At 37.3% G+C, this 25,276-nt stretch overlaps 2 protein-coding genes and 1 pseudogene across 6 annotated transcripts; 1 reads left to right on the top strand and 2 right to left on the bottom strand.

Moving 5' to 3' along the window:
* Positions 1 to 4,381: 4,381 nt before the first annotated feature.
* LOC104121694 (uncharacterized) lies at positions 4,382 to 9,564 on the top strand. The gene is made up of 5 exons (XM_009633743.4): positions 4,382 to 5,515; positions 6,234 to 6,292; positions 6,989 to 7,117; positions 7,550 to 7,685; positions 9,014 to 9,564. Exons 1-5 carry the CDS (start codon positions 4,811 to 4,813, stop codon positions 9,302 to 9,304), a joined length of 1,320 nt encoding a protein of 439 aa, XP_009632038.1. The 5' UTR covers positions 4,382 to 4,810; the 3' UTR covers positions 9,305 to 9,564.
* A 411-nt stretch (positions 9,565 to 9,975) lies between these two features.
* On the bottom strand, positions 9,976 to 20,037 carry LOC104121695 (beta-amylase 7-like). Of its 5 annotated transcripts, none has more exons than XM_009633746.4 (12): positions 19,525 to 20,034; positions 18,130 to 18,734; positions 17,632 to 17,916; positions 17,287 to 17,364; positions 16,844 to 17,047; positions 16,401 to 16,595; positions 15,456 to 15,620; positions 14,766 to 15,026; positions 12,851 to 13,069; positions 12,481 to 12,700; positions 10,441 to 10,535; positions 9,976 to 10,342 (listed from the first exon to the last, which is right to left on the bottom strand). In XM_009633746.4, the coding sequence occupies exons 2-11, from the start codon at positions 18,562 to 18,564 to the stop codon at positions 10,474 to 10,476; spliced, it is 2,124 nt and encodes a 707-aa protein (XP_009632041.1). In that variant the 5' UTR covers positions 18,565 to 18,734; positions 19,525 to 20,034; the 3' UTR covers positions 9,976 to 10,342; positions 10,441 to 10,473. The 5 variants fall into 5 exon arrangements, with proteins under 5 accessions (XP_009632041.1, XP_009632039.1, XP_018622261.1 ...); XM_009633744.4 differs by having other exon boundaries at positions 10,444 to 10,535; XM_018766745.3 differs by lacking the exon at positions 17,287 to 17,364 and having other exon boundaries at positions 10,444 to 10,535; positions 19,525 to 20,037.
* A 482-nt stretch (positions 20,038 to 20,519) lies between these two features.
* On the bottom strand, positions 20,520 to 25,214 carry LOC117273766 (beta-amylase 2, chloroplastic-like; annotated as a pseudogene).
* Positions 25,215 to 25,276: the final 62 nt, after the last annotated feature.

Genomic DNA, 25,276 nt, shown 5'->3' with positions numbered 1-25,276 from the left:
TCCGGTAGGCCTATCAAACCCACCTCTGTTTATCATCCCCCGAGACACTTGACCTCGATCACTTATTTTGTTGCTTTGTCCAGTGTTACGTATCGATTCATTGATCCTGTGGTTTTCGTTGTACGATCGGTATCGATCCCTGATCGGACCTTATTCTCGATTGATATCCCTTAGAGCAGCGGGTTCAGACCCCAACTGATCATCTTCGACTCTAATTTTTTATTAGTACCGATTGTGTACGTCGGCCCAAGTGATAGCTGGGTACTCAATCAGGTTATGCTTCAACTACCGTGAAGCCGTCGAACTTCGTTCGTTCAAACCTTGAGTGAAAGCCTGAACAACCCAATCGTCTGTGACTGAGGGTAGATCCATTCGTTCTATTTGAAAACGAGACACGAACTCTCTTAGCATCTCGTTATCCCTTTGTCTTACTTTAAACATGTCCGACTTCCTGGTCTCGACTTTTATGACCCCCGACGTGTGCTTTTACGAAGGAATCCGCAAGCATAGCAAAAGAATCGATAGAATTAGATGGCAAATTATGATACCATATCATTGCTCCCTTTGACAGGGTTTTACCAAATTTTTTCAGTAATACAGATTCGATCTCATCATACTCTAGATCGTTCCCTTTGATGGCACATGTGTATGAGGTGACATGTTCGTTAGGGTCGGTAGTTCCGTTATATTTAGGAATCTCGGGCATGCGGAACTTCTTTGGGATCAATTTAGGAGTCGCGCTTGGGGGGAAGATTTTTGTATGAAGTTTTTGGAATCTAAGCCCTTCAATATTGGTGGTGCCCCCGGGATCTGATCAACCCTAGAGTTGTGTGTTTCCACTTTTTTGTCGTTTGCTTCGATCCTCCTCTCTCCTGATTCTATTCGCTTGGTCAGTTTTTCGAACATCTTAGCAATTTCAGGATTAGTCCCCGACTCCTGCTCATTTGATTTCACTATAGCTGGTTCCGTTGTAGGGGTGATTTCTCTGGGTTGACTGGGCTCCGGTCTACTCGGTATCTGGGTTTGACTCTGCAACTGAGCTATTGCTGCCTGTTGAGCTTGCAACATTTCGAAAATCATACGCAAGCTGACGCCGTTTTCCTCGATGTTATGGGTATCTCGAGCTGCAGACCGAGTGCCACCATGAATGCTATTTTCAGGTTTAGAATGTAGGTTCGCCTCAATGGCCACATGCAAATTGATGTCTATCGACACTTTGATTTGAGCTCCAACGACGTTGACGAGTGGTCTTTCGGTACTGGGTGTTAAGTTGTTGTTCTCGACCAACTTCGTTGTCGATAGGTAAGGCCATTTGATTGATAGTTGGTCGTTGCTAATCCGAAATCCAAGACAATAAGCGCAAAACGGTGTATTTATGTAGATTCGTATCAAATAACCACTGTTATCCTTAGCCCCACAGTGGGCGCCAAACTGTTTACCCCAAAAACGGATAGAGTTAAATTTTTACGTAGTTCTAAGGATATGTGATATAGCTTAATACAAATCGTAAGGATAGATAGAAATATCCAATATGGATTGCAAAAAATGCAAAATAAGCAAGGTTGAAAAAAAGATGATTTTTAGGACTAAGCAAGATAAATCAATTTAGGAAGCTTAACAGAATCACTCTTGAATATAGGAGAATATGGTGCTTGAATTACAATGTAAGCAAAAAATTATCCTTTACAGAAATGTAGCCATCATCTTTATAGTGGAGGATCCTACTTTTAGATATAATTAAAAATATATAGTGGGAGACCCATGATAATTTAGCTTTTCCAAAATTCCTGTCAGGATTCTCTCCTCTAGTGGGTTTGCAACGGCTCTTGTCTGCGAGCTCGATATTGACTCGAGTTTCTGGTCTTGACTCGAGCTCTCGATCTTGACTCGAGATCGATTCTGACTCAAATCCCTGTATTGATTCGGGGACAATGTTGGTCGGTTTCTGAATCATAAGCTCGATAACTTTACTTTGCATCATAGTTCGACTTGGATTCGATCTTGATAATAACATCGAGCTCGACGTTGATCGGTCCTTCGGGCTCGAAGCTTGGTGACCTGACTTCGGACCTCAACCTGATATTATGAAGACGCTTCTCTGATCCAATGTATTACCATTTAAACTAGTTCGTACAAAGGACTAACCGGTTTTTACCGTATGCACCATTATTTATCAAGGAATGAGAAGATAGTAATGGTTTTGAAGAAGTCATTTGAAATTAAAATGCCTCAAAGAGAAAAAGGATTTTGAATTGATTTGTAAGAAAATAAATTGGCACAATAATGTATTCTGTATTTATTGGATCGATATAAATATCTGAATAAGTATTTACCTCTAAAGAGAACACTCATTTATGGTTTATGTTGCTTACTAATTACATGTCATTTCTTATCCTAATAAAAGTTAAAAGTCAAAAAAAACTTAATAATTTTGCTAACATTAGTGTAAGAATATCCACGTTATCACATAATACTACCCGCTTCTTTTATGGTTCGTTCTATTCGAATTAAGGGAGTTTTTGACCAATATTGTTCCTTATCTTTGAGGGTAGGTCTATTTTAGTCCCTCAAATATAACCCTGAGCATATTTAGTCCACTAAGTATGCTAAAGTGGAGCACCTTTAGTCTCACTGACATAATATGTTCAAAAACTAATGGTGTTACCCAACTCTGATTCACGAAGCAAATCTTCTGCTCTGAAGCAAAATGTTTCCTCTCCTTTTATTGGATAACGCAAATTATCATTTTAATTCCTCATTTTTAGATAATGTCTTCTAAAATTTTAACCTTGAAAATATCCCCTTCTGTGCTAGTTTTCAATGAGAAAATGACACTGTATAGCCCCTGTAAAAATAATAGCTGAAAAAATATATAAAATTTATACTTTTTTTTGTATATATACAACAATAACCCAGTAAAATTCCACTAATGGGGTCTGGGGAGGGTAGTGTGTACGCAGACCTTACCTCTACCCCGAAGGAGTAAAGAGGCTGTTTCCGAAAGACCCTCGGCTCAAAAAACAAAAAGACAAAAGGGGCAAAAAGGGAGACAATATTAGTATCACAACAACAATCATAGGATAAATAGGAACACCATGAAATCCAGAAGAAAGATGCAAAGTAAAGGGAGACAATATTAGCAAATATTAGTATCACCACAACAGTCATAAGAAATATATATATATATATATATACATTTGAAAATTTCGGTTGATTTTTCCAAAAATAAAAGTTAAAATTTAAAAAAAAAGAGCTGTCAGGATCACTTCTAGGCATATTATTGAAGCAAAAGAATAACGATGTTGTATTATCACTTTTAGGCCGTGCCATAAACTATTTACAAAATGTATGTGTGTGTGTGTGTGTGTGTCTATATATATATATATATATATATATATATATATATATATATATATATATATATATATATATATATATATATAACGATGTTGTATTATCACTTTTAGGCCGTGCCATAAACTATTTACAAAATGTATGTGTGTGTGTGTGTGTGTGTCTATATATATATATATATATATATATATATATATATATATATATATATATATATATATATATATATTTTCGGCTATTATTTTTTACAGCGGCTATACAATGTCATTGAAACTGGCACAGAAGGGGATATTTTTAAGGTCAAAATTTTAGAAGATATTATCTAAAAATGAGGAATTAAGTGATAATTTACGTTATCCAATAAAAGGAGAGGAAAAAAGTGAAACGTTTTGATTCAGGGCAGAAGATTTGCTTCATGAATCAGAGTTGGGTAACACCGTTAGTTTTTGAACACATTGTGTGAGTGAGAATAAAAATGCTTCACTTTAGCATACTTAAGGGACTAAATATGTTTAAGGGTATATTTGAGGGACCAAAATAGACCTACCTCAAAGATAAGTGACAATATTGACCAAAAACTCCGGAGTACAATATTACCAAAAAGAAAGGAATGCATGCACATGACAACTTCTATTTTTATCAAAATTAAAGTAGAAATATTTGCTACAATACAAAACTAGAAGTATGACAAAAGTTAACAGATGGCAATAATTCACAAGAAACTACCCCCTTTCCCTTTTCTTTTGTTTTTTGTTTTTTGCACACTTCAGAAGAAACTTCTACCAAACCTGAGAAAATAGTACGAAAATTAAAGAAACTATCTTCCACAGAAATTACAACTAAGCAGAAGCCATCATCATAAGCTATTCTACTTGCAAACCAGAAAAAGTTAGTAGTACTTAATTAATTAGAAAACCAGTGCCATTAGACAAGGATCTAAGCATAATCCTAAAATATTCTTTCACTCAATTGTAAGGGACCCCACTAAAAATGGTGGGTTTGACAAGTAGTTGCAGGTGTGCTAGTCCCTTTTCTCCCATTTTTCTCTTATATTTTCAGTGATTTCTCTCTTTTCAAGTTTCAAAAGCAACCCCTTTTCTCTCTTTATTCAATTATAAACCATATATTATATTATGTTCCTTTTTTGAAGTTTGTATTGATGATTACAACTGTTACCTGCCCAGTTTCTCCAAAGCCCAGTTCTTGTAGTGGTAATTTTATGCCCTTTCTTTGTTATTTTATGAATAAAAATTCAATCTTGATACCTTTAGTTAGTAAAGGTTCATTTAATCATTTTTTATCACTGACTTAGCTCAAGTACTTACTATCTTGATACCCCACAAGTTGAACCTCAACAAGAAATGACCCCCATTTGCAGAAACAGTGTTAGGATTCATTTTATTAGAAGTAATTGTCATTCTTGAACTGTTAGAAGATGACTGTATGGTAGGCACCAATGTCATTTGCCTGTTGTGTTCCAGTTATTGAATGTGTATACTGTTTAGCTTGCGTTCGTTGGGTGTGGAAGAAGTTCCTTTATACCGCTGGCCGTGAGAGTGAAAATTGGGGACTTGCTATTGCTAGTGAGTTTGAGCCAGTGCCACGGTTTTGTCGATATATTATAGCTGTATATGAGGATGATATTAGAAACCCCATATGGACTCCCCCTGGAGGGTATGGTATTGATCCTGATTGGGTTATTGTAAAGAAAAATCATGAAGATACTCAAGGGAGGGTATCTCCTTATTTGATCTATGTTGATCATGAGAATGCCGATATAGTTGTAGCAATTAGGGGTCTTAATTTGGCTAAGGAAAGTGATTTTTTGGTCCTACTTGATGATAAACTCGGGCAAGCTGAATTTGATGGGGGTTATGTTCATAATGGTTTGTTGAAGGCAGCTCAATGGGTTTGGGAAGCAGAATCACAAATTTTAAGGGAATTAGTGGAGAGGTATCCGGATTATATCTTGACATTTGCTGGCCATTCTTTAGGGGCGGGGGTGGTGACACTATTGACAATGTTGGCTGTGAAGAACAGAGAAAAGTTGGGGTTCTTAGAGAGAAAAAGGATCAGATGCTTTGCAATTGCTCCTGCAAGGTGTGTCTCGCTGAATTTGGCTGTGAGATATGCGGATATCATAAATTCTATTGTGCTTCAGGTAAGCATGTGTAGGTCCTCTTTGTTGTCTGATACACTTAGTTGCTTCAGATTTACTAGTATTATTAGACTTATCTGACCGAAAAGGTGAACCAGATATGTGAGTTCGATGATGTTTTTCTTTTTCTGATATTAGACCTTGTAATCCTTCTACTAAAGAACATACGATAAGGGGCGGTTTATTTTCTTCTTTTAGATTTTATCCTTGAAGTGCAATGTTAATAGGACTGAGCTTATTGCATGTTGTAAATGTAATTATTAGTTAGTTTACCGTCACCATAAACTATATCTCTTCAAACATATGCCACGTAAGAAGCATTTGAATGGTGATTATCTTTTGATAAGTTTCGTGTCATAGTTGTGGGATGAAGTAACTCTCATATTTTTGAGCAACACGAGTTGCTTCCCCGCAATTAGTGAAGCAAATGTTAGTTTGAAGGAAATGAACTGTCATTTGGAAGCAAAATCTACTGGATTGTAGGTAGAGCTACAAATACACAAAACATATGAAGGAGGTAGACATTTTGTTCTTGGGAATCGGTTTCTGCGAAGGTAGGTCTGATTCAGAATTTAGGAAGGATACTTTTGTTGATCATCAACAAGGTCTTATATCTGATGTATATTTCTTGTCTTGTTGGATAATCTATTTCCAAAGTCATACCTGTTCGCCTAGAATTTATCATCACATTTTTTGACACACCTTTTCCATGACCAACCAGGACGATTTCTTACCTCGGACTACTGTAGCATTGGAACATGCTTTCAAGTCACTTTTCTGGTAAAAGATTGCAGGTCTTCTCTCGTTTCAGTATGACTTTTGATGTATATATCGTATGTGATCAAATATGCATGAATCAAGATAAAACAGTCTTTGAGTAATTAATAGCTTACGCCAAGTGATAGTTTTGATAATAATGCAACTGTGTCCATTTGCTCGTGTCTATTTGGAATCATTATATTCAATTTAATTTCGATGTGATAAAATCCACACCGCAAAACCCCATGATCAAGTCAATAGTGACCCTTTTCCTATTTGCTCCCTTGGTAGCTCGAATCCCCAACTTCTTGGTTGGAGGTGGAAGGTCCTTTGTCCTAGCACTTTGTGATCATAAAATGGAGAAAATCTAAAATTCGAAGGCAAAATCTTTTAGTGTGGTAGAATCAATGACAGTCCTAGACAAAATCTTTTCCTTCTGACTGCAAAATAGGAGTTTCTTGCCAATTTGAAGATTGCCACTTATACATTCGGACGTTTCCTAGTAACCTTATCAAATAAACTTCCTTCAATAAGAAGCCAAAAGTTTCTTATTAACATCCGATAGGAGGCTTGATGAATCGAGTTATTATCACTGTTTATTTTCAGTTTTTTGATACATAAAAATTTGGTTCAACACTGTATCAGGTTATATATTTATGATACCAAGAGACTAGTGTGACAATGCCATAGGCTGACGAGCAGTGTTTTTCTTTATAGTTTCCCGTGCTTGATGTGCATAATGTGCCTGAAGGATACATTCACCCTGGAGGAGAAAATGCTAAAAGATCCAAGACGCCTTTATGCTCCTGGTCGTCTTTATCACATTATTGTCAGGAAGCCCTTCAGGTATATGAAATTCCATTTACACAGATTTGTGAAGTAAAATGTAAAACTTTTGCAGGATTTGACGCGCTCTCTTTTTTACTAGTATACATTAGAAATTTAGAATTATTATCATGTAAGGACTTAGCTTGGCAACAGTATTTTATACTTGGTGGAGCCAAGTTGAAGAGCAATAAGTAGGATCCCATTGAGGGAGATGTTCTTCTCTCTGAAAAAGAAAAATTCTTTGTTTCAATCACTTGGATACATTTTGTTTCTCAAAAGCAGCTGTTTTAATAGCTAAGCCTTAATCACAACTAGCTTCCTGTAATATGCTAAGAAAAGAGAAAGATATCTTATTAACGTACTCCCTTTTTACCATTTCGAAGCAATGATATATTTAGGATGTCACTGATGCAATAGCTTTTTCTTGTCTGCTTTTTGCCTCTGCTGCAGCTTTGCTAATATTAGACCCATTGTGAGGACTGCTATACCTGTTGATGGACGGTTTGAGCACATAGTTCTCTCTTGCAACATGACATCTGATCATGCCATTATTCGGATATTGACAGAATCACAAAGAACAATTGATGTAAGTTTTATGCAGCTCCGGTCTTGAGCATCAGATATAATTTCCTTTTCTGTCAGCCATATCCGCTGACATTTCTTAAGAACTCCAATTTGATTGAGAAGCTAAACCTAGCTTTATCTTCTTTTTCTTTCTCTCTCTTCTTTTTCCTTCTTTCATTGAGGAGGGTCAAGGAAGATGAGGAGAAAAAGGAAGAGGCAATTCGAGACACTTTTAAGTTACAGAAGAAATGTTAGGCATCCTTGGACATTCCTGAGAGTTTATTTCCGCCTTTGGTAGCCCTTGTTTTTTCAGTTAGGAAAATATCTCAGATCGTAGCACCTCCCTCCCCTCCCCACACACACAAAAAAAAAAAATCTCAAAGTCTAGCAAATACAACTTAATTGTTTGACCTTAACTATGGTTTAGAAGGTGAGTAGCCTAACTTGCCAGGGCAAGGAAAAGGTCATCAATCGTGCCTACAGTAGTCATTCTGGGTTATTTAATATGTTTGTTGAACATGTATGTTCTATACCTACTGGTAATGGAAAACAATATCGTCTTGGTGAGCGGACCTTGAAGCCGGCATGTTTTACTATGCCACCTTGTGTGCACCTCGAATGATCGATCGGGAAATTATTTGTTAGTCACAAGCAAAAATGCAGGATAAACCTCCTACTAAGGTTGAAACAAATGGACGCACACTGAGTGTTGTTGGTGGCATCAAAACCTGATTTCTCCAGGTTATACCTCGACGTCTCAGCATATGTGACATCCTTTGAGGCCAATATTCATTGAGATATAAAATTGAAGTGCCCACTTTTTTGTTAAAACAAGCGACAGACCAATCAGTAGCATTTGTAAGTTGATATCATAGCTATGACATGATTGGACACCTTATTGGGCATAGCTTAATGCATTCGGGCTGAAGTACGGAATGTCATATGAAATCAACAAAGTTTTTTCTTGCTGTTGGTACAATGTTAAAATGCTTTAAGATTTTATAGGATTAGATTTGAATTGCTAGAGGACCTTGTTAGAACAAACACATGGGAAAAATAAGTTTTCATAGAGTTGATCCTCGCACATTTTGTTTTTTTCCCTTTTAGAAGTCATGGTTGGGATTGATGCATAGTAGTTATCGTTGTGGAAGTGTTGTTAAATGCGTAATATATTTAATGTATAAATGCAGTTTTATGAGCACTAATGGAGGAGCCCCTTTCTATAGCATCCAGAAAATAAATTTTTGTCCTGCCTGATGTTTTTAATTGTGAGAGCATTTGTGGAAATGATACTAAGAGCTAACATTCATATCGTTATTCATGAAATTATTCCATTTTCTCTATACACAGTCGATGTTGGAGAGGCATCAAATTGCAGAATCTATGAATTTCCCTGTGCAGCAGAGAATGGAGCGACAGGCATCTCTCGCTAAGGAACACATGGAGGAACACAAGGCTGCATTGCAGAGGGCAGTTGCACTGGATGTTCCCCAAGCATATTCTCCTTCTGCATACGGAACTTTCCGTGACATAGAGGAAGGGCAGGATTTTGAAAAACCAGGGGAGTCATCTCTCACAATTTCCAAAAAGAGGAGAGAAAGCTGGGATGATTTAGCAGGGCGTCTTTTTTTACACAGATGAGTCCAGACGAAATGGGTCATGAAGTCTTTAATTGGTCAATGTCATATTCATTTTTTCTTTTCATAGGGTCCCTTAGGATACATTTGATGCCTTGTATAGGTTAGTAGGATGGCGTTTGGTAGAGAACAGGCACAAGTTTTTGTTAGTTCACTAGTTGGAATCATGAATGATAGCACGTCCGGACCACATCAGTTATTATCTCCAAGGGACAAAATTTTGTGTGCCCAAATATCAGTACATAGATATTTAAAAGAATCAAAGTTCAGGTTTCATTTACATACTATATTGGGACATGGCTAATATTTAGACTATATTCGCCAATTCACATCGGAAGTAATAGCAGACCTACCAGTTTAACAAAAGAGCAGGTGGCTAATATATATAGACCATATCACCTTAAAAGATATACTAGACCTATCAGGTTAACATACAATAATGATTAGGAGATGCTGGCCACTATTTAGGCATGCAAAATTTGACGAGAAAATGGTATTAGTACATCTTTTCCAGTTCCAGATTGTTGAGCTGAATATATGCTTAAAATACTTGTAGAATTACAGAATTCCTACACCATTCAAGCTGATTATATAATCATTATGAAAGGTGCATCACTGTTTCAAGATCCAGTTTCCTCTGCTAATAATCCATTCTTTGAGCACCTTGAAAACTAGTTTTGTTTTCTACAACTGAAATTGTTTAATATAGTATGACAACATGAATCACACATCTTAGGTCAAGTTACGGTATGTGATCATCTTCAACATGAATATACATCTTACGTCAAATTGCAGGGATACACAGATAGCACTGCAGCTTCATATTTCCTATGGAAGTGTATTCTTACATTCTACTACAGAAATATAATCCCAGAGAGGGGGTTTGCTCACAAGCTGAAGACTGCCTGCTCTCCTGAACTATGCTTAAATTATACTGAAAAATATATATAATCCTGCTTTCCCCAAGGAAGAGGGAACTTATGCACATAGTGAAGATTGCCTGCTCTCCCGAACTACGATTGGAACTCAAGGACTGCTTCTCCTGCAAAACAGACAGGAGGAACCAATGACAATGTCACCATAATACTGCCTATGAGATGATCTTGGGATGATAGGTCAATAAATAGCTGGCAGAACAACCACCATCATTAAGGAAGAGGGAAGTCAGGGAACTTATGCACATAGTGAAGATTGCCTGCTCTCCCGAACTACGGTTGACTCAAGGACTGCTTCTCCTGCAAAACAGACCGGAGGAACCAATCACAAAGTCACCATAATACTGCCTATGAGATGATCTTGGGGATGATAGGTCAATAAATAGCTGGCAGAACAACCACCATCATTACAACAACAATAACAACAACAACAACCCAGTAAAATCCCACAAGTGGGGTATGGGGAAGGTAGAGTGTACGCAGACCTTACCCCTACCCCAAGGGGGTAGAGAGGCTGTTTCCGATAGACCCTCGGCTCAAGGAGACGAAAAAGGAGACAAAAAAGACAATATATTAGTACCATCAACAGAAACCATAGAAATAATAACAGCATCACAAGTACCAGAAAATAGATGAAAAACAGTAACAATAACACGTAAGTATGGCTCGGTACTATGAAAAGTGAAAGAATAGTGTGGACACAACAATAATCACTAGCAGTCTAAGACACAACCTTATCAGACTAGTCTCTCAACCGGTACCAAGTAGAAAAGAGCTCCACTACCTCCTAACCTACAACCCTAATGCTCGACCTCCACACCTTCCTATCAAGGGCCATGTCCTCGGAAATCTGAAGCTTCGCCATGTCCTGCCTGATCACCTCCCTTAACACTTCTTGGGCCGTCCTCTACCTCTTCTCGTACTCGTCAAAGCCAACCGCTCACATCTCCTTAATGGGGCACTCGAACTTCTCCTTCGCACGTGCCCGAACCATCTGAGCCTTGCTTCCCGCATCTTGTCATCCATCGGAGCCACGCCCACCTCTCCCGAATATCTTCATTCCTAATCTTATCCATCCTAGTGTGCCCGCACATCCACCTCAACATCCTCATTTCTACTAAACAACCACCATCATTAAGGAATAAAATATTTGCACCGAGATAAATAACATGCTTTATAATCTATTTGTTCACTGGAAGAACCATAGACGATAAAGGCAAGGAGCTGATTTATTGATATGATGTCCATTAGCCATGATTTCAACTAGCATCTCCCCGTGGTTAACTGGTTATCAATTATCGTCTTCCAAGACGATATTTCCTCCTCTACTAGTTGCTTTTTCTTTTTCCTCAGCTCGATTTGTTATTCTGTTTCGAAGCAAACTCAGGGTGGCGCTGTGAGATCAAACTCTTCTGTGGCTGAAGGGGTGACTAGTCTCTATCTCGTCCTTGGAGATTGGAGTTAATCAAGTTTATGGTGAGCTAGAGCCACAACACGAGAGATGTAACTAATATTCAAATCTTAGACAATATCACTGATCCTAAGCTAGCGTTTGGCCATAGATTCCCAAATTTATTCTGAAAAATCTGATTTGGGTGAAGTTTGGTTTGAAGATGAAAATGTGTTTGGACATCAGTTTTCAAAACATATTTCCCAAATTTATTTTGGAAAAACATGAAACATGACTTATACCCACAAGTTCTAAAAACTATCACAAATACCCAACAATACCATTATCAATAACATTCATTATATTATCACAAACCATAGTCCTGAACATAAATAAATTTGATACAAAATTATCATTTTTATAATGAACTACATGATACACTATCAGGTGACCGAGAAGACGAAGCAACATTGTTACAAAATAATAAATGGTAAGCTCTTTTATAAAATACAAAAGTTTGGGGCAATTTTTAAAAAATGTAATAGTGATATTTTAGCCCAAAACCAGCTATTGAGCTGATTTTGGGATTTGGGATTTTGCCAAAATGTAGGCAAAATCTATGGCCAAACATGTGTTTGCCAAATAAAACCCAAATTTATTTTGGCAAAATCTATGGCCAAACGGGTCCTAAGTCTATAATTCAATTCGAAATCTAAGTTTCGTAGACTTGTTTTGAACCCTCAAGTCTTGACCCAACTAGTTCTACCCAAATAAATCACAAACTAGTCAACCACAAAATTACCAAATATGAAGACACGAAATTGACACAAGAGTAGAAGACTTCCAATCCTTTACCATGCATGCGCTTAACAAATCGTTCAAATTCCATGAAGTTCTGTCCGTCAATGAGAAGGGGACCGAGCCTAAGGTAGGTAAAAGCAAAAATATGCTTCCCATCCGGATCATTCAAGAGCTTAGCTTTTTCCAATAAACAATTATAGCCACCTCTATCATGACACAGGAGGGCATTCTCACTGCAAACTGGTAGAGAAACATCCCAAGCCGCATTCAGCACCTGCAATGAGATGTTCGAAGGCAAAGTGAGTTAATCTGCAGTTAACATAATGGTCAACAGATTTGCAAGTATAGCAAAGCAAACTGTCTTTTTAGTAGACATTTATCTTTCAGCAGAGATGAAACTCAAGCTATAGTGCTCGAAGCTTACTTGCCAGGCTAATCCTTCAGGATCACCTAAAGCCTCAGAGAAATCCACTGCCTGCTCTAACATGCTCATTTCAGCACACTTGAAGTTCAGTGCAGCTCCATGCTTCTTCAGCATTGCCGCAATTGCAACATAACCATCTCGATTGCTTGGGTTATAAAACCCAGCTGTTAATTCGGCAGCATGGCTAGATGTCTTATACCACCAATGAATTCCTGATAGCTGTTCAGATTTAAAATATGGTAGAAATTGGATCAACTATACCTAATATAAAAGAAGTCTCTTCTCTTCTAGCGAACTTCAACTAAACGACAAAGCAAGCATAAAAAACTTTCTATTTCAAGTGCATGAATTTCATCAAAGGATGTATGCGAGAAAAACCTGAATGATTATCATTCACAAGCTTTTGAAAATTAACAAAAGAAGATTTGTGAGTACTGGCAGGCGAAACAGTATTGGAAAGTTAGCCAAAGCACTTTTTTTTGATAACAGAGTTAGCCAAAGCACTTCCGGCAGAAAGAAAAAAAAAAGCATACTTACAACATCTAATATTATTGCATTTGGATTAGAAAACAGTCCGAATTGAGAAGAATTTAAAAAAAAAAAAAACAATTTTCTGAGTTTTTGGAATTGAATTTGAGAAAATTAGTTTTGTTTTTATTTTTGGAGAATTGATGTTGGCTGGTCATCTGCAAAAATACCATTAAAGCTCTAAACTACTTTCTTAAGGAGAACAATATTCTGAGTGTTTGGATTGAATTTGAGCAATTTGGTTTTGTTTTTTAATTGTGGCGAATAAGTGTTGGGCTTGTCATCTGGGAAAACAGCAATAAAGCTATAAACTAGTTCTGAGGCTTTCATAACTGACTAATGCTATTTTATGCAGAAAATATTTTGTTTTCTGCTTTTGGCTTTGGAGACCAAAGTGCAGAACTAGACTGGTTTTGCAACCAACATTTGCTCCTAAAATATTTCGGTCAGTGGAAAACCTTGAAATCATTAATGGTTTCTGGACCAGCAATTAATTAATCAACAATGCCTCAATTCTGAACTAGCTGGGTCAACTATATAAATTTTCTACATCCATCAATCTGATCATAGGCATAATCTTCAAAGCGTAAAGCCGTGAACTTTATACTACGAAGTCCAGGAGGTAGAATTGAGTCCTAGAATTCTTTAATCGCTTAAAACTTACAAGTAAATATTCATATTATCATTTTAAGGATAAACTTTATGCACAACCTATCTTACTCGGCTAGATGAATAATGCAAGTTAGTTTGCAATGGCTTGGTGGGTTGCCACCTCTGAGTCATTTGTAACTGCCAAATTGATTTCCACAAGTAAAGGCTACCAAGGTTGGGCAAGAGGACAGATGGAGAGAATAAATAAGGTGACAGCAATGTGAACATGACAAGAACAGAAGGCTGGTTACTCCTTTCCAATTTTCAAGTAAAAGTAACAGCCCATTGCCTGTTAAGTGCCTTTCATAGTACATTGTAAAGTTGAGACTTGACAGCTGGCTCTTCTACTATAATTTTGGTTGAAATTGTCCTTGATTCAAGCTTCTTGAGAATTGTTTAAGAAAAGAACTTTTAGTTACTGAGAGAACATCAATGCATACTAAACAGTACTCTCTAATGTGCATAAGGACAATGACAGAAAAGCTTGAAACATGTCATGCACCGTCCCTGTTTATTTAGATTATAGTAAGGAGGATTTTTCTGGATAAAGAAAATAATTAGTAAAAAGGTATAGAAAATTAAAGGAAATTACTTATCAACAGAAGAAAAAGCAAAACTATCATACTCCATTATTTATTAGTATTGTTAATATTATTGTCATTGTTTTTTGTGTTGAGAAGAATATAGCAACTGATAATGTATCATATATTAAATTCTGTCCCTAAAGATGACTAACCTTTGCGGCAATGCATGTTCCATCAAAAGCTAACTTGGCCAAAGAAAGCACCCGATCTGCATGGTCAACCAGAACTTGAGAGTACCAGTTGAGGAAAAACCTACCATAATATCCATCATAATCACCCCCGTCACAAAAGAATCCAGTCTCTTGTGGTTGTGAATTGTAGGAACCAGCATTATCGGGTCCTCGTGCCCAGAATGAGTGTCCTCTTGCTTCAGCCGCCTTGCGCAGGCCTTTCAGCAAATACTGGTCGTAACACTATGGGAGACAAGAAAGTCATATTGATGCTATAAAGGGTCACAAGCATGTGATTGAAATACACATTTGGCTCTAATTTTTGACAGAGATCCTAACAACTAGGGCAATCACTTAGGAGGAGAATAAGTGCTACAACATCTAAGCAAAGAGAGGTAGACAAACCTTTTCCTTTTGAGAAATGTATATTTTTAGCCGCTCCAAAACATAATAGCCGACAAAATGTCTATTTTTTGTATGCTAGCGGATGCAATTAGATTCGGCCGACCTACCAATTTTGTATTTTGCCCTTTCTTTTTCAAGTCTGATTTCATGCAGGAATATGGTGATGCATAAACAGATACAGATTTGACAACCAAATCCTTTTGCATGGCATTCATCCAAATCTAAGTTACTGCCCTCAACTTAAAAGAGAAAAAGGAAAAAAATTACCTGGAATTCACCAACTCCAGGATACCTCCAGCCATGCTTTACAGGATTAGAGGGATATCTTAGTTCCCCACATGGGCCTAGTCCTACTTCAACCATGGAAATAATACCATCCTCAAAGAACTCATCAAATTCAACTCGAAAGCTTCTCATATAATCAAAGTAGACCTGCATTGGTCAAAAAGACAAACATCTGGGTAGGATATAGTTTTTGACAAAGGTAGTCTCACAAAGAAGAAAATTGGAGTTCTATGAATTTTAAAACCTCTTAAAAGCAAATTTAATATGCAAGTATAGCATGACACAAATCTTCTCAAAAGAAAATATGCACATTTCAATTGCTGTGTTTTTCATTTTTCTGCAGTAATCCCTTGACAATTCAGTAACAGTAACTCCTAATCAATTATTGTCGTTAAGCATAAAATATACTGAAAACAATAAAGAATCTCCAGAACTTAGGAGTTAAAATGGCAAAAACACCTTGTGCCAGCACTGAACCCATGTTCGATTTCCTGTTCATTACAATCACTAATTTTTTTTTGATAATGATAAAAGAATCATTACAATCTAATTATACACTCTACATCGTCTTTTTGCTAGATAGATAAAATTGCCATTACTTATCACAAAAAAAACAATTAAAAAATACATATTGCGCCAGCATTAGTGGTCAGTAAAGCTTTCAACATGAAAAAGATTTCCGTTACTCGGATATATTATCTTTTCTGGCACATTTGACCGCCCACAAAATTGGAGGTTTTTGTGGTCAGTAGAGGCTGTTCTTCAGCCCCATCCTCAATCCAAAAAGAATAAAGAAAGAGAAATGTTCTCTTAGCCTCAAAATAACTAGAAGACATTCATTCACTACACAAATATTCTTCTCATTATCCTTAGAACAACTAGGACATAATCCTAAGAGTGCATTCTGACCGAGGTCACATAACATACCTCTACAGCAGTGCGCCCTTTCAAAACCCGCTCTTTATCAATTCCCCACGACAGACATTCAGGGTTTCGCCGTCCTGCTCTGTCTGTAAAATATATATCAGGATTGCTTCGACCGATTTCAGATACCCAGTGAGGCAGTGGAATACAAACATCATCACCAATGTTACCTCCACATTCATGGAAGGACATCACAACCTGTTTTCAGATAAAACCTCAATAATTTGCAGTCCAAAATGATGCAATAACTATGGTGACAATCACAAGTCCCGAAAGATCACTTCCTTTTAAAAATTCTAATGTTCAGATAGAAATTAATTGAAGTCCTTATACATTTGATGGTAAAAGGATCATCCTTTCCCCATTATTACACTCATTCACATAAACCAATAATGGGATAAAGTGGAAGAACAAGGAAGTCACAACAAAGCGCATGTGAATCTCACCTTTATTTTGAGTTTATGCTCCCTCACAACTTGAAACAGCCTTTTATATCCATTCCAGTTATAATCCTGTGGAGCATTTGCCTCTACTATGCCCCACCAGCAGTCCACCATCACACCATCAACATTTGTTGACTTTAAAACTCTCAGTTGCTTCACTAGACCATCCGCATCAACAAGCTCAGACTTCATATTAATCACTCCTAACTGCCAATATAACATGGAAACGAGTATCAGGTTAACCAAATATGACTTGAGGAAAGCTGTAAAACAATAACTTCTCCTCTTCTAAAGGTTTAATAAGAACGCAAGTAGAATGAAGACACAAGTTACACATGTCAAAGGATCAAGTTGCTAGAGAAACAGAGATGAGATACAAGAGGCCCCCTGAACAGTAATTGACAGAATAAGGAAGAATTAACAAGGTTCAAGTTCAGAAACCTCACAGGTAGCATAACATAAACAGGAATGTAGGGTGTCCCAGCAAAATCACGCTCCTGTAACTTTGTGTGTATGTCAATAACCTAATAAAATATTTCAGAAACATCAACATTAGCAGAATGCTCTTATAGGCCCGTTGAAACAGCAAAACTAAAGTTCCAAAAGTATTCAAACAACAATTTCAATTTCACACATATGATACCCCATATCCACCACCCATACGGGATTGCCAAGGTAATTTTTTATTGTTTTGGTACTTCAAGAGATTTCTACGCAAATGAATTGGCAAAGCGAAAATGTATTCCTAAATAATTTACAAGTTTTACAATACGTTAAGCTACCCATTTCACCTGCTTGTCAATTGAATCCCCAGACCCCACAAGAAATGGGTCATTTTGTGTGTCTTGTCCATCTGCAACCATGGCTGAAGTTTGCGATCGGGCAGTGGAGGATGAATCATAAGGGGAAGAAGTAGGTATAAACACACTTTTCATTTGACAGGCACTGTGATTGGCTGTGTTCTGAAACCCAGAAGGCGTGCCTTTCAACGAAGCAGGTGGAGTATGTTGTGTCGGTATATGTGAAGATGATGAAGTCACCATTGTGGTGGGTGTCCCACCAGTAGCGCCAGTGACCTGTAGATGTTGAAAAAACAACACCATATTGAGTTTTCTTGGGATCTACTAGAAACAAAATAATATTGATGCATATGCCCCGGTTGACAAATCTCCTCCGTAACGCTAAATTTTTCATCTTGCCTAACTTAAACACATTGAGACTATCTGTGAACTTTGTTATATTGGAAAAAGATAAGAAATACTTTGCTTAGAATGGAGGAGGAGAGTTACCTGTGAATGTGATTTTGAGGGAAAGGTGGTTCCATCTGGAAGGACAACCCAGCCTGCTTCCCTTGCCAAAGCAGCAATAACATCATTGATATCAGCCCTAACTCTAAGGTTATAGTTCCCGTGCCTTCGGAGACCAGCCAAGATCTTAGCAGTAATAGCTCTACGTTGTCGCTCCCTAAGCTTTGTTCTTTCCTTCTCTTCTAATGGCCTACATCTACGAGATCCCCCACAAGGGGTTGGCGGCTCCTGATATTGCTGATGGTGTTGAAACATATTACTGCTGCTAGATCCATGTGCCCCATCGAAACCTGCCATTGCAGGCATGGTGCCATTCTTATCTTCATCATCCTCATCCTCATCCTCATCATCTTCTTCTTTCACATCCATCTCTTCGTCATCTTCATTTGTAACATATCTCTGCATCTCTGATGCCATTTTCCAGCTTTTCTTTTTCCACTTCGTTTGCTTGAGCTTTATTACATTTCAAACTTCACATGCAGATGACATTCTACTAGCCCAGCGTCATGCTTCAGCATAATAATTTGACTAAAGTATTTCAGAAGACATTTTTTTGTATGATTACAGAGGCTTGGCTCTTTAGCTCCCTTGTTTAGCAAAAAATTTCAAAGTCAAAATATCAATATGATTAGACCACAAAAAGCATTTCAAAGGAAAGACATGCAGAACGGAGCCACTACTTCAGGTATTCCATTTGGACAAATAACTATAGAAATTCTAAACACATAAATCCAACTTACAACAAATAGGAATCTCATGCTTCCAAAATGCAAGTCAATATTCATGCAGGTTTAAATTTTATAAACTACTCCTAACAAATAATAAGAAATTCTACACTATTAGATTACTTAAAAAACAATTATAGATAGTCTACAATATGCATGTTTGATAACAGTAAGTAACCTGCTACAACTCAGTTAAAATTATAGATCATGTAAAAATACACTATTGGGTACGTATAACTTAAATCCCACGCACAGAATGAAAGAACCTCCCACGCAATCTTCCCAAAACCATCTAGAAGATACCAAATATCCATCTACTTAAACCACCCGAGCTAACAAATAAAGCATGATTTTGGCAGCGTCTTAATAAAAACTCATTTTTTGCTTATACTACCACCTTTTTAGTTTTTATAATCAGCTACACGTCAATCCCAAATAACTTGAGCTCGGCTACAGACTCCCTTTTCCATTCAGCTCTATTCAGGCCCATTAATATGACCATTGACCACTCTTAAGTTTGTTTACTTTACTTTTTTTTCCTATTCCTTTTTGCAATGGTGTTCTAAAAAGATGATAAATTTATCCCAAAAATTCATCCTTTAGATCGTTTTCAGCAATTTTTCTCATAAGAAAAAAGAGATAGATGACTTACAATGTGTCATTTCACATCTAATTGCTCTGGGACATGAACAGAAGCCGACGAGCATCACTTGTAGAAATCAGATCCATATAAATACAATAATAAATATTCCGGCGAATTGGCCGGAGCAGAGTGACGGAAGGAAAATTGATATTCTCTACAGAAAGAACCTGAGATAGGAGAGGAGATTTTAGGATTCGCGGGAAGGTTTCCCGGCAAAGATCCGGCGGAACACGGCGAGCATGCGAAGGCTAGGGTTTCTCACGCGTGTGAAGGAAGCCGAGCGTGTCTAAGCATATGCGTGACACGGATGAAGTGCTTTGTGTGACCTTATCTTTGGAGCGTGCGATTCACACGTGGTACACGTGCCAAACAAATAGAGCAAGTATTGAAGTTATGGCTATGGAATGAATGGGCAGCAAGAACAAGAATGGGTGGAATTAGGAAAGAAGAACAAAACTTTTGTGATCCCAGCTTTTAGGATGCACATGAAATGTGATCCTCCTCCTTAACATATTTATTTGAAAGTTAAGATGTAAAAAATAATTATACTATCAAATTACTTCTATAAGATAATTATAAATAAATTTTTGTAATAAACATTAAGTCGGTATCCTAGTAAAATAAACTAGGTTGCTATCAGACGATAAATTGTACCATAATATTAAAAAAAAAATTATAATATCAATGTCTATAATTTAAATCCTTTATTTTAATACAATTTAAGAAATTTTCACGAAGTTTTGAACTGTCATAGTTCAAACTTCATGGAAAATGTTGAAATTTTAATTGTCCATAGCTACCCCAAATTTGCAGGTGCTAACCGTTTGGCCGACACAACGCGTGATTACAGTTCCGCGCACACAGAGCCATCATTTGTAGACCCTTTATTTATCAGCTTACAGTTTCAAATTCTCTTTATTTGCTGACTTCGACAAACAATTGCAAGAGAATCTTTCAGGAGGGCTAAGGACCAACTGTTAAACAAGATTAACCTGTTCTCTCTGTTCATCAAGAATATACAAGCCATTTTCATTAGATATATTTGTCCAAGTTCAAAAGATTATAGTACAAACAAGGGAGGGGTTCCAAAATACATGATATCGGAAAATTAGGCTACTATTTTAACCATCACCTACTCAGTGCAATAGATTCTGGCTTCCTAGCAATCAATTTTCCCCATAATTCTTTTTCCTCGCATCTTCTCCTATCTAGATAGTTGTACACCTATAAAGACGAATGCGTTCATTCAATATCATAGATAACAAACAACTCCCAATATCAATGAATCCTCAACAATTCTTCTTGCTATGCATCTTTTGCACAAATTGTTCAAACTCCATGAGATTGTGTTTCTCCAATAGAGCTGGGCTCAGCCTGAGGTAAGGTAAAAGCAGATAAGTGTCTACCAACTGGATCACTCAAACGCTTGCCATTTTTCAAGATCTTGTTATAGCCTTCTCTATGGTAACACCAAAGTACATTCTTACACGCAACTGGTATATTGACATCCCATGCATCATTTAGCACCTGCGATTTTATGAAATCCTTTAAAAAAATAGAGTATATCTAGTGATGTAGATACACACATGGAAATTACACTGCATGATCAATTATCTCTTTGATGTAGATGTACAGTCAAGTTTCTGAGCTATTTATGATTTGTACAACAAAAAGAGAAAAAAGAAACAGATAAACCCTCGCTTCATGAAATATAGAAACAATTACGAGAAAACTGCATATACATATGCAAGGAAGATTAAAATGTGATATAAGAACATTTGAATCTTTGAAATGTTTATATGTCTCAGAGCCTAGTTGTTACCGGCTGCTACCAATTTTTCCATAGCTCTTTATTGACTCTGAAGATCAACAAGACATGTCTACTCTAGGTCAGCTTCTAAAATAAGACATAGATGGTGATAATACAGCTTTGACTGACTTGCCTACCATTAAGGAAATAAGATATGCTGTTTTTGCCATGAATCTAAAGAGCTCAGCTGCACCAAATGTGATGAAATGAAAAGTATTCTCAGTTCTGCTGGTAAATTTTTAAAAATGACACCCTGAAGACAGTCATGGATCAGATTGAAAAACATATGGAAAATTTCTTTTGGCGCTCTACTGAAGGATGGGATAATTATCACTGGGCATCCTCCATCTCGAAAAAAATTGTGTTACCCACGCACTAAAAGAGGGATTGGGTTCAGAAGAATAGGGGAAATCAGCAATGCAACGATAATGCTGCAATGGTGGATATCCTTAGAACAAAAAAAACATCGTAAGGCGATTTTATGAAAGCTAAATATTGTCAGGGATCACATTCAGTTCCAAGGTAATTGGAAGGAGGCCACTCGCAGATGTGGAACAAACTGGTTGAAAACAAGAATGAGGCTGAGGAACACTTACTATGGAGAATAAACAAGGAGAAGTATCCTTTTGGTGGGACAATTGGACAGGCGGTGGAGCACTTGCAAATATGATACCTGATGATATCGGGCCAAACAAAGCAACAGCATCATAATTCATTAAAGAGCAAAGCTGGGATCAGGAGATGCTGCAAGCCTGCAACAGACTCTATCAACTAATTTTCTGTTAAAGGTACTTGAAGTACTGATCCGTGATATTAATGCCCCTGATAACCACTACTCAGGGAGGTAAGTTTACCTGCTCTTCTGCTTGGACAATGACCAGACAATTTGATGCCCTTCTTTTACAAACAAGATGATATGGCACAGAAGAATCCCTTCAGACGCTCATTTCTGTTTCGGAGATCTATGAGAAAGAATCTACCTACTGATGATAAGCTAACAAATAAGGAATACAATGTTTCTCCAAAATGCTGCTGTTATAATTCTGTAGGTGAGGAATCATTAGAATATATTTTTCTGAATGGAGAAATGGCAAGTGTGATCATACTTTGATTATGCCTTGGGAGTACAGGGTACTGCACTTACCTTCAAATATCAAGTCACTATTTGGTGGCTAAAGGAGCACACGAATGAGACACAGGGTGAGTTTCCGATGTCTACCTAGTTCTTGTGTGCTGGGAATTATGGGTCCACACATGTTCTAACAAGTAAGGGAGTACTATGGTGCGGATTGTGCCAGAAACAAAGTCCAGGTCGTTGGTACTATGGTGTGCTTCATACAGCTACAGTTTCCAGAGATTGAGTAGCAACAGAATTGGACTCATATTCGTAGCATGACTCACATGATTCAGCTAAGGAAACAGGTCAACAAAGTTCTATGGGAGAGAGCTAAATACTGTCTTTGAACTGAATTCTGATGATAGTAGCCTCGGGAATCCGGGAAGTAGTGGTGCTGGAGATAATTTGATAAACTCTAGAGGTCAGATAATAATAGCTTTACTCTTACCCATTGGGACAAGGAAGTAACAATGCAGCTGAAAGAAAAGCCATTCTTATTGGGAGACTGTGGTGTCTGGCCAATTCAATTAGTAAAGCTTGAATCAGATTCACAACAGCCGATTTTATACATCAAGGTGGAATGCACTATGGAAAATTCAAACAGTGTTGACAAAGATCAAGGAGTTTGAGCAGTAATTTTGAGAATATAACTTTCAACCACTGTCAGGGTTGTTAGCTGCCTAGCAGAAGGAATCGCTCACTTGCCACCCATCATTTATCTAAATGAAGCTTATTTATCTAAGGAAGCTAGAGGCCATTTGGGAATGGACAGGTGAGGAGGTTTTCCTTCATTCAGGATGAAACAAAGAACGAGTTAGAATTCAGAATACTTGAAAACCTTCTTCTGTTTCTTATTTTAGTATAATATGTAAAGGAGTCCTTCCAAGTTTTAATTTTTGTGCACTTCCACGTAAAAAGTAGTCCTCCTACTCAGATTAACTTGTTCACCGTACAAGCACATAGTTATTAACACTTCTTGCAAAATGTGAAGGGTTGAGAATGTTTAACCATTCCAGAGTAGTAGGACCGAGAGGCCCCTTACATTCCCGTATATGTGAAATTGTGGATGCTGGCGATCTGTTAAACCAACTAAAGATATTGAAGTCAGTTAATGTAGTTGGTGTCATGGTAGATTGTTGGTGAGATATAGTGGAAGGGCATGCTCCGAAAAGTACAATATGAGTGGGTACAAGAGACTTTTTCAAAATTATTCGAGATCATAATATGAAACAGAAGGTATTAATTTCATTCCACGAATGTGAAGTTAACGTTAGCGATAACTTCATATTCTCATTCCACAATGGGTTGAAAAAATCGGCTGCGAAAATCCTAACATATTTTAACCTGATAGAGATGAGAGAAGAAAACATAAATGTCTCAACTCGGGAATTGACAAAGAGATTGACTTAAGAGGATGAACTATACTTGAGGTTTACCTTGATTGTATTATAAGCTTCAGTCTGGAGTTTGATGAGATGCTTGAGAGCAGAGGCGGACCCATGTGTATGGGTGAGGGGTCACCGGACCCCGTAAACTTCGGCCGAAATCCTGTATATATATATACGTATATACCTTGAAAATGGTTAATTTAAATCAGTTGGCACCCTGAACACTAAAAGTATTTAGGGGGCACTGGTTGAGCAGAATAATGTGCCCCTGTCCCATAAAAATTCTGGGTCCGCCTCTGCTTGAGAGAGGAGTTATCTCAGAGATTGAGATAGGACTTAATCCTTGGGAAGAACTGCGATATCCATCATATCCTACACAATTCGGGCTGAAGTACGCCGGAATTGGTGGATTTCAGTGTTATGACAAATACTTGCTTTAAGAGTTTATAAAAGGCATCACATACATATATATGCTCAATCTGGGGTAAAGGACCTGGGTATGTAGGCTCTTACAATTCAAAACCACAAGAAACTATATTTTTTCGTCATGGTGGAAAGTACGGACGAATTTTATCGCATATTCTTCTTGAGCTAGTATTAATTGATTATGGCGATCGAGTACTTGGCATGACAGATTTTGCATTTTAAAGGCACTCCTATATCAACAAAGGTAATCAAGTCTGCTAGGACAAGTACTCGATCGCCATGATCAATTAAATCTAAGAGTACTAGTTCAAGAAAAATCTAGCATAAAAGTTATCGCACTCACCACCATCACGAGAAAAACTCAATTTCTTGTGGTTTTAAATCGTAAGAACCTACATTCTGAGGTATTGTATCCAAGATTTAGCGTCATCATGCTTGTGATGCTTTTTGCAAACTCTTAAGCAAATACTTGTCGCAACACTAAAATTCACCAATTTCGGAATATTTTCATCCGAATTTTGCAGTATATGATGGATATCGTGGTTCTCCATAAGGATCAAGTCTTATCTCGATCTCAGAGATAATTTCACTCTCAAATAACTCATCAAACTCCAGATGAAAGTTTCTCATACAGTAAAGGTAAACCTCAAGAGCAATTCGTCTTCTTAAAGACAATCTCTTTATCAATTCTCGAGTTGAGGCATTCATGGTTTCTTCTCCCTTCTCTATCAGTAAGAAATATGTCACGATTTCCACAACCAATTTCTTCAATCCATCGTGAAATGAAAATATAAACATTGTCGCTGATGTTGTCTCTACATCCGTAGGATGATATTACCACATCTAGTTCCAAATTAAGATCTTGAACAATTTTGAAAAGTCTCTTGTAAGCACTCCAGTTGTACCTTTTCAGAGTATGCCATTTTTTTGTACCCCACCAACAATCTACCACGACCCATCAACATTACTTGATATCAACATCTTTAGTTAGTTTCACAATTTTACCCTCCATGTTGATGA

This window comes from Nicotiana tomentosiformis, chromosome 1 (assembly GCF_000390325.3).
Source record: "Nicotiana tomentosiformis chromosome 1, ASM39032v3, whole genome shotgun sequence".
Taxonomy (NCBI): domain Eukaryota; kingdom Viridiplantae; phylum Streptophyta; class Magnoliopsida; order Solanales; family Solanaceae; genus Nicotiana; species Nicotiana tomentosiformis.
The sequence above is the reverse complement of the archived record's forward strand: the minus strand, read 5'-3'. Positions and strand labels throughout refer to the sequence as shown.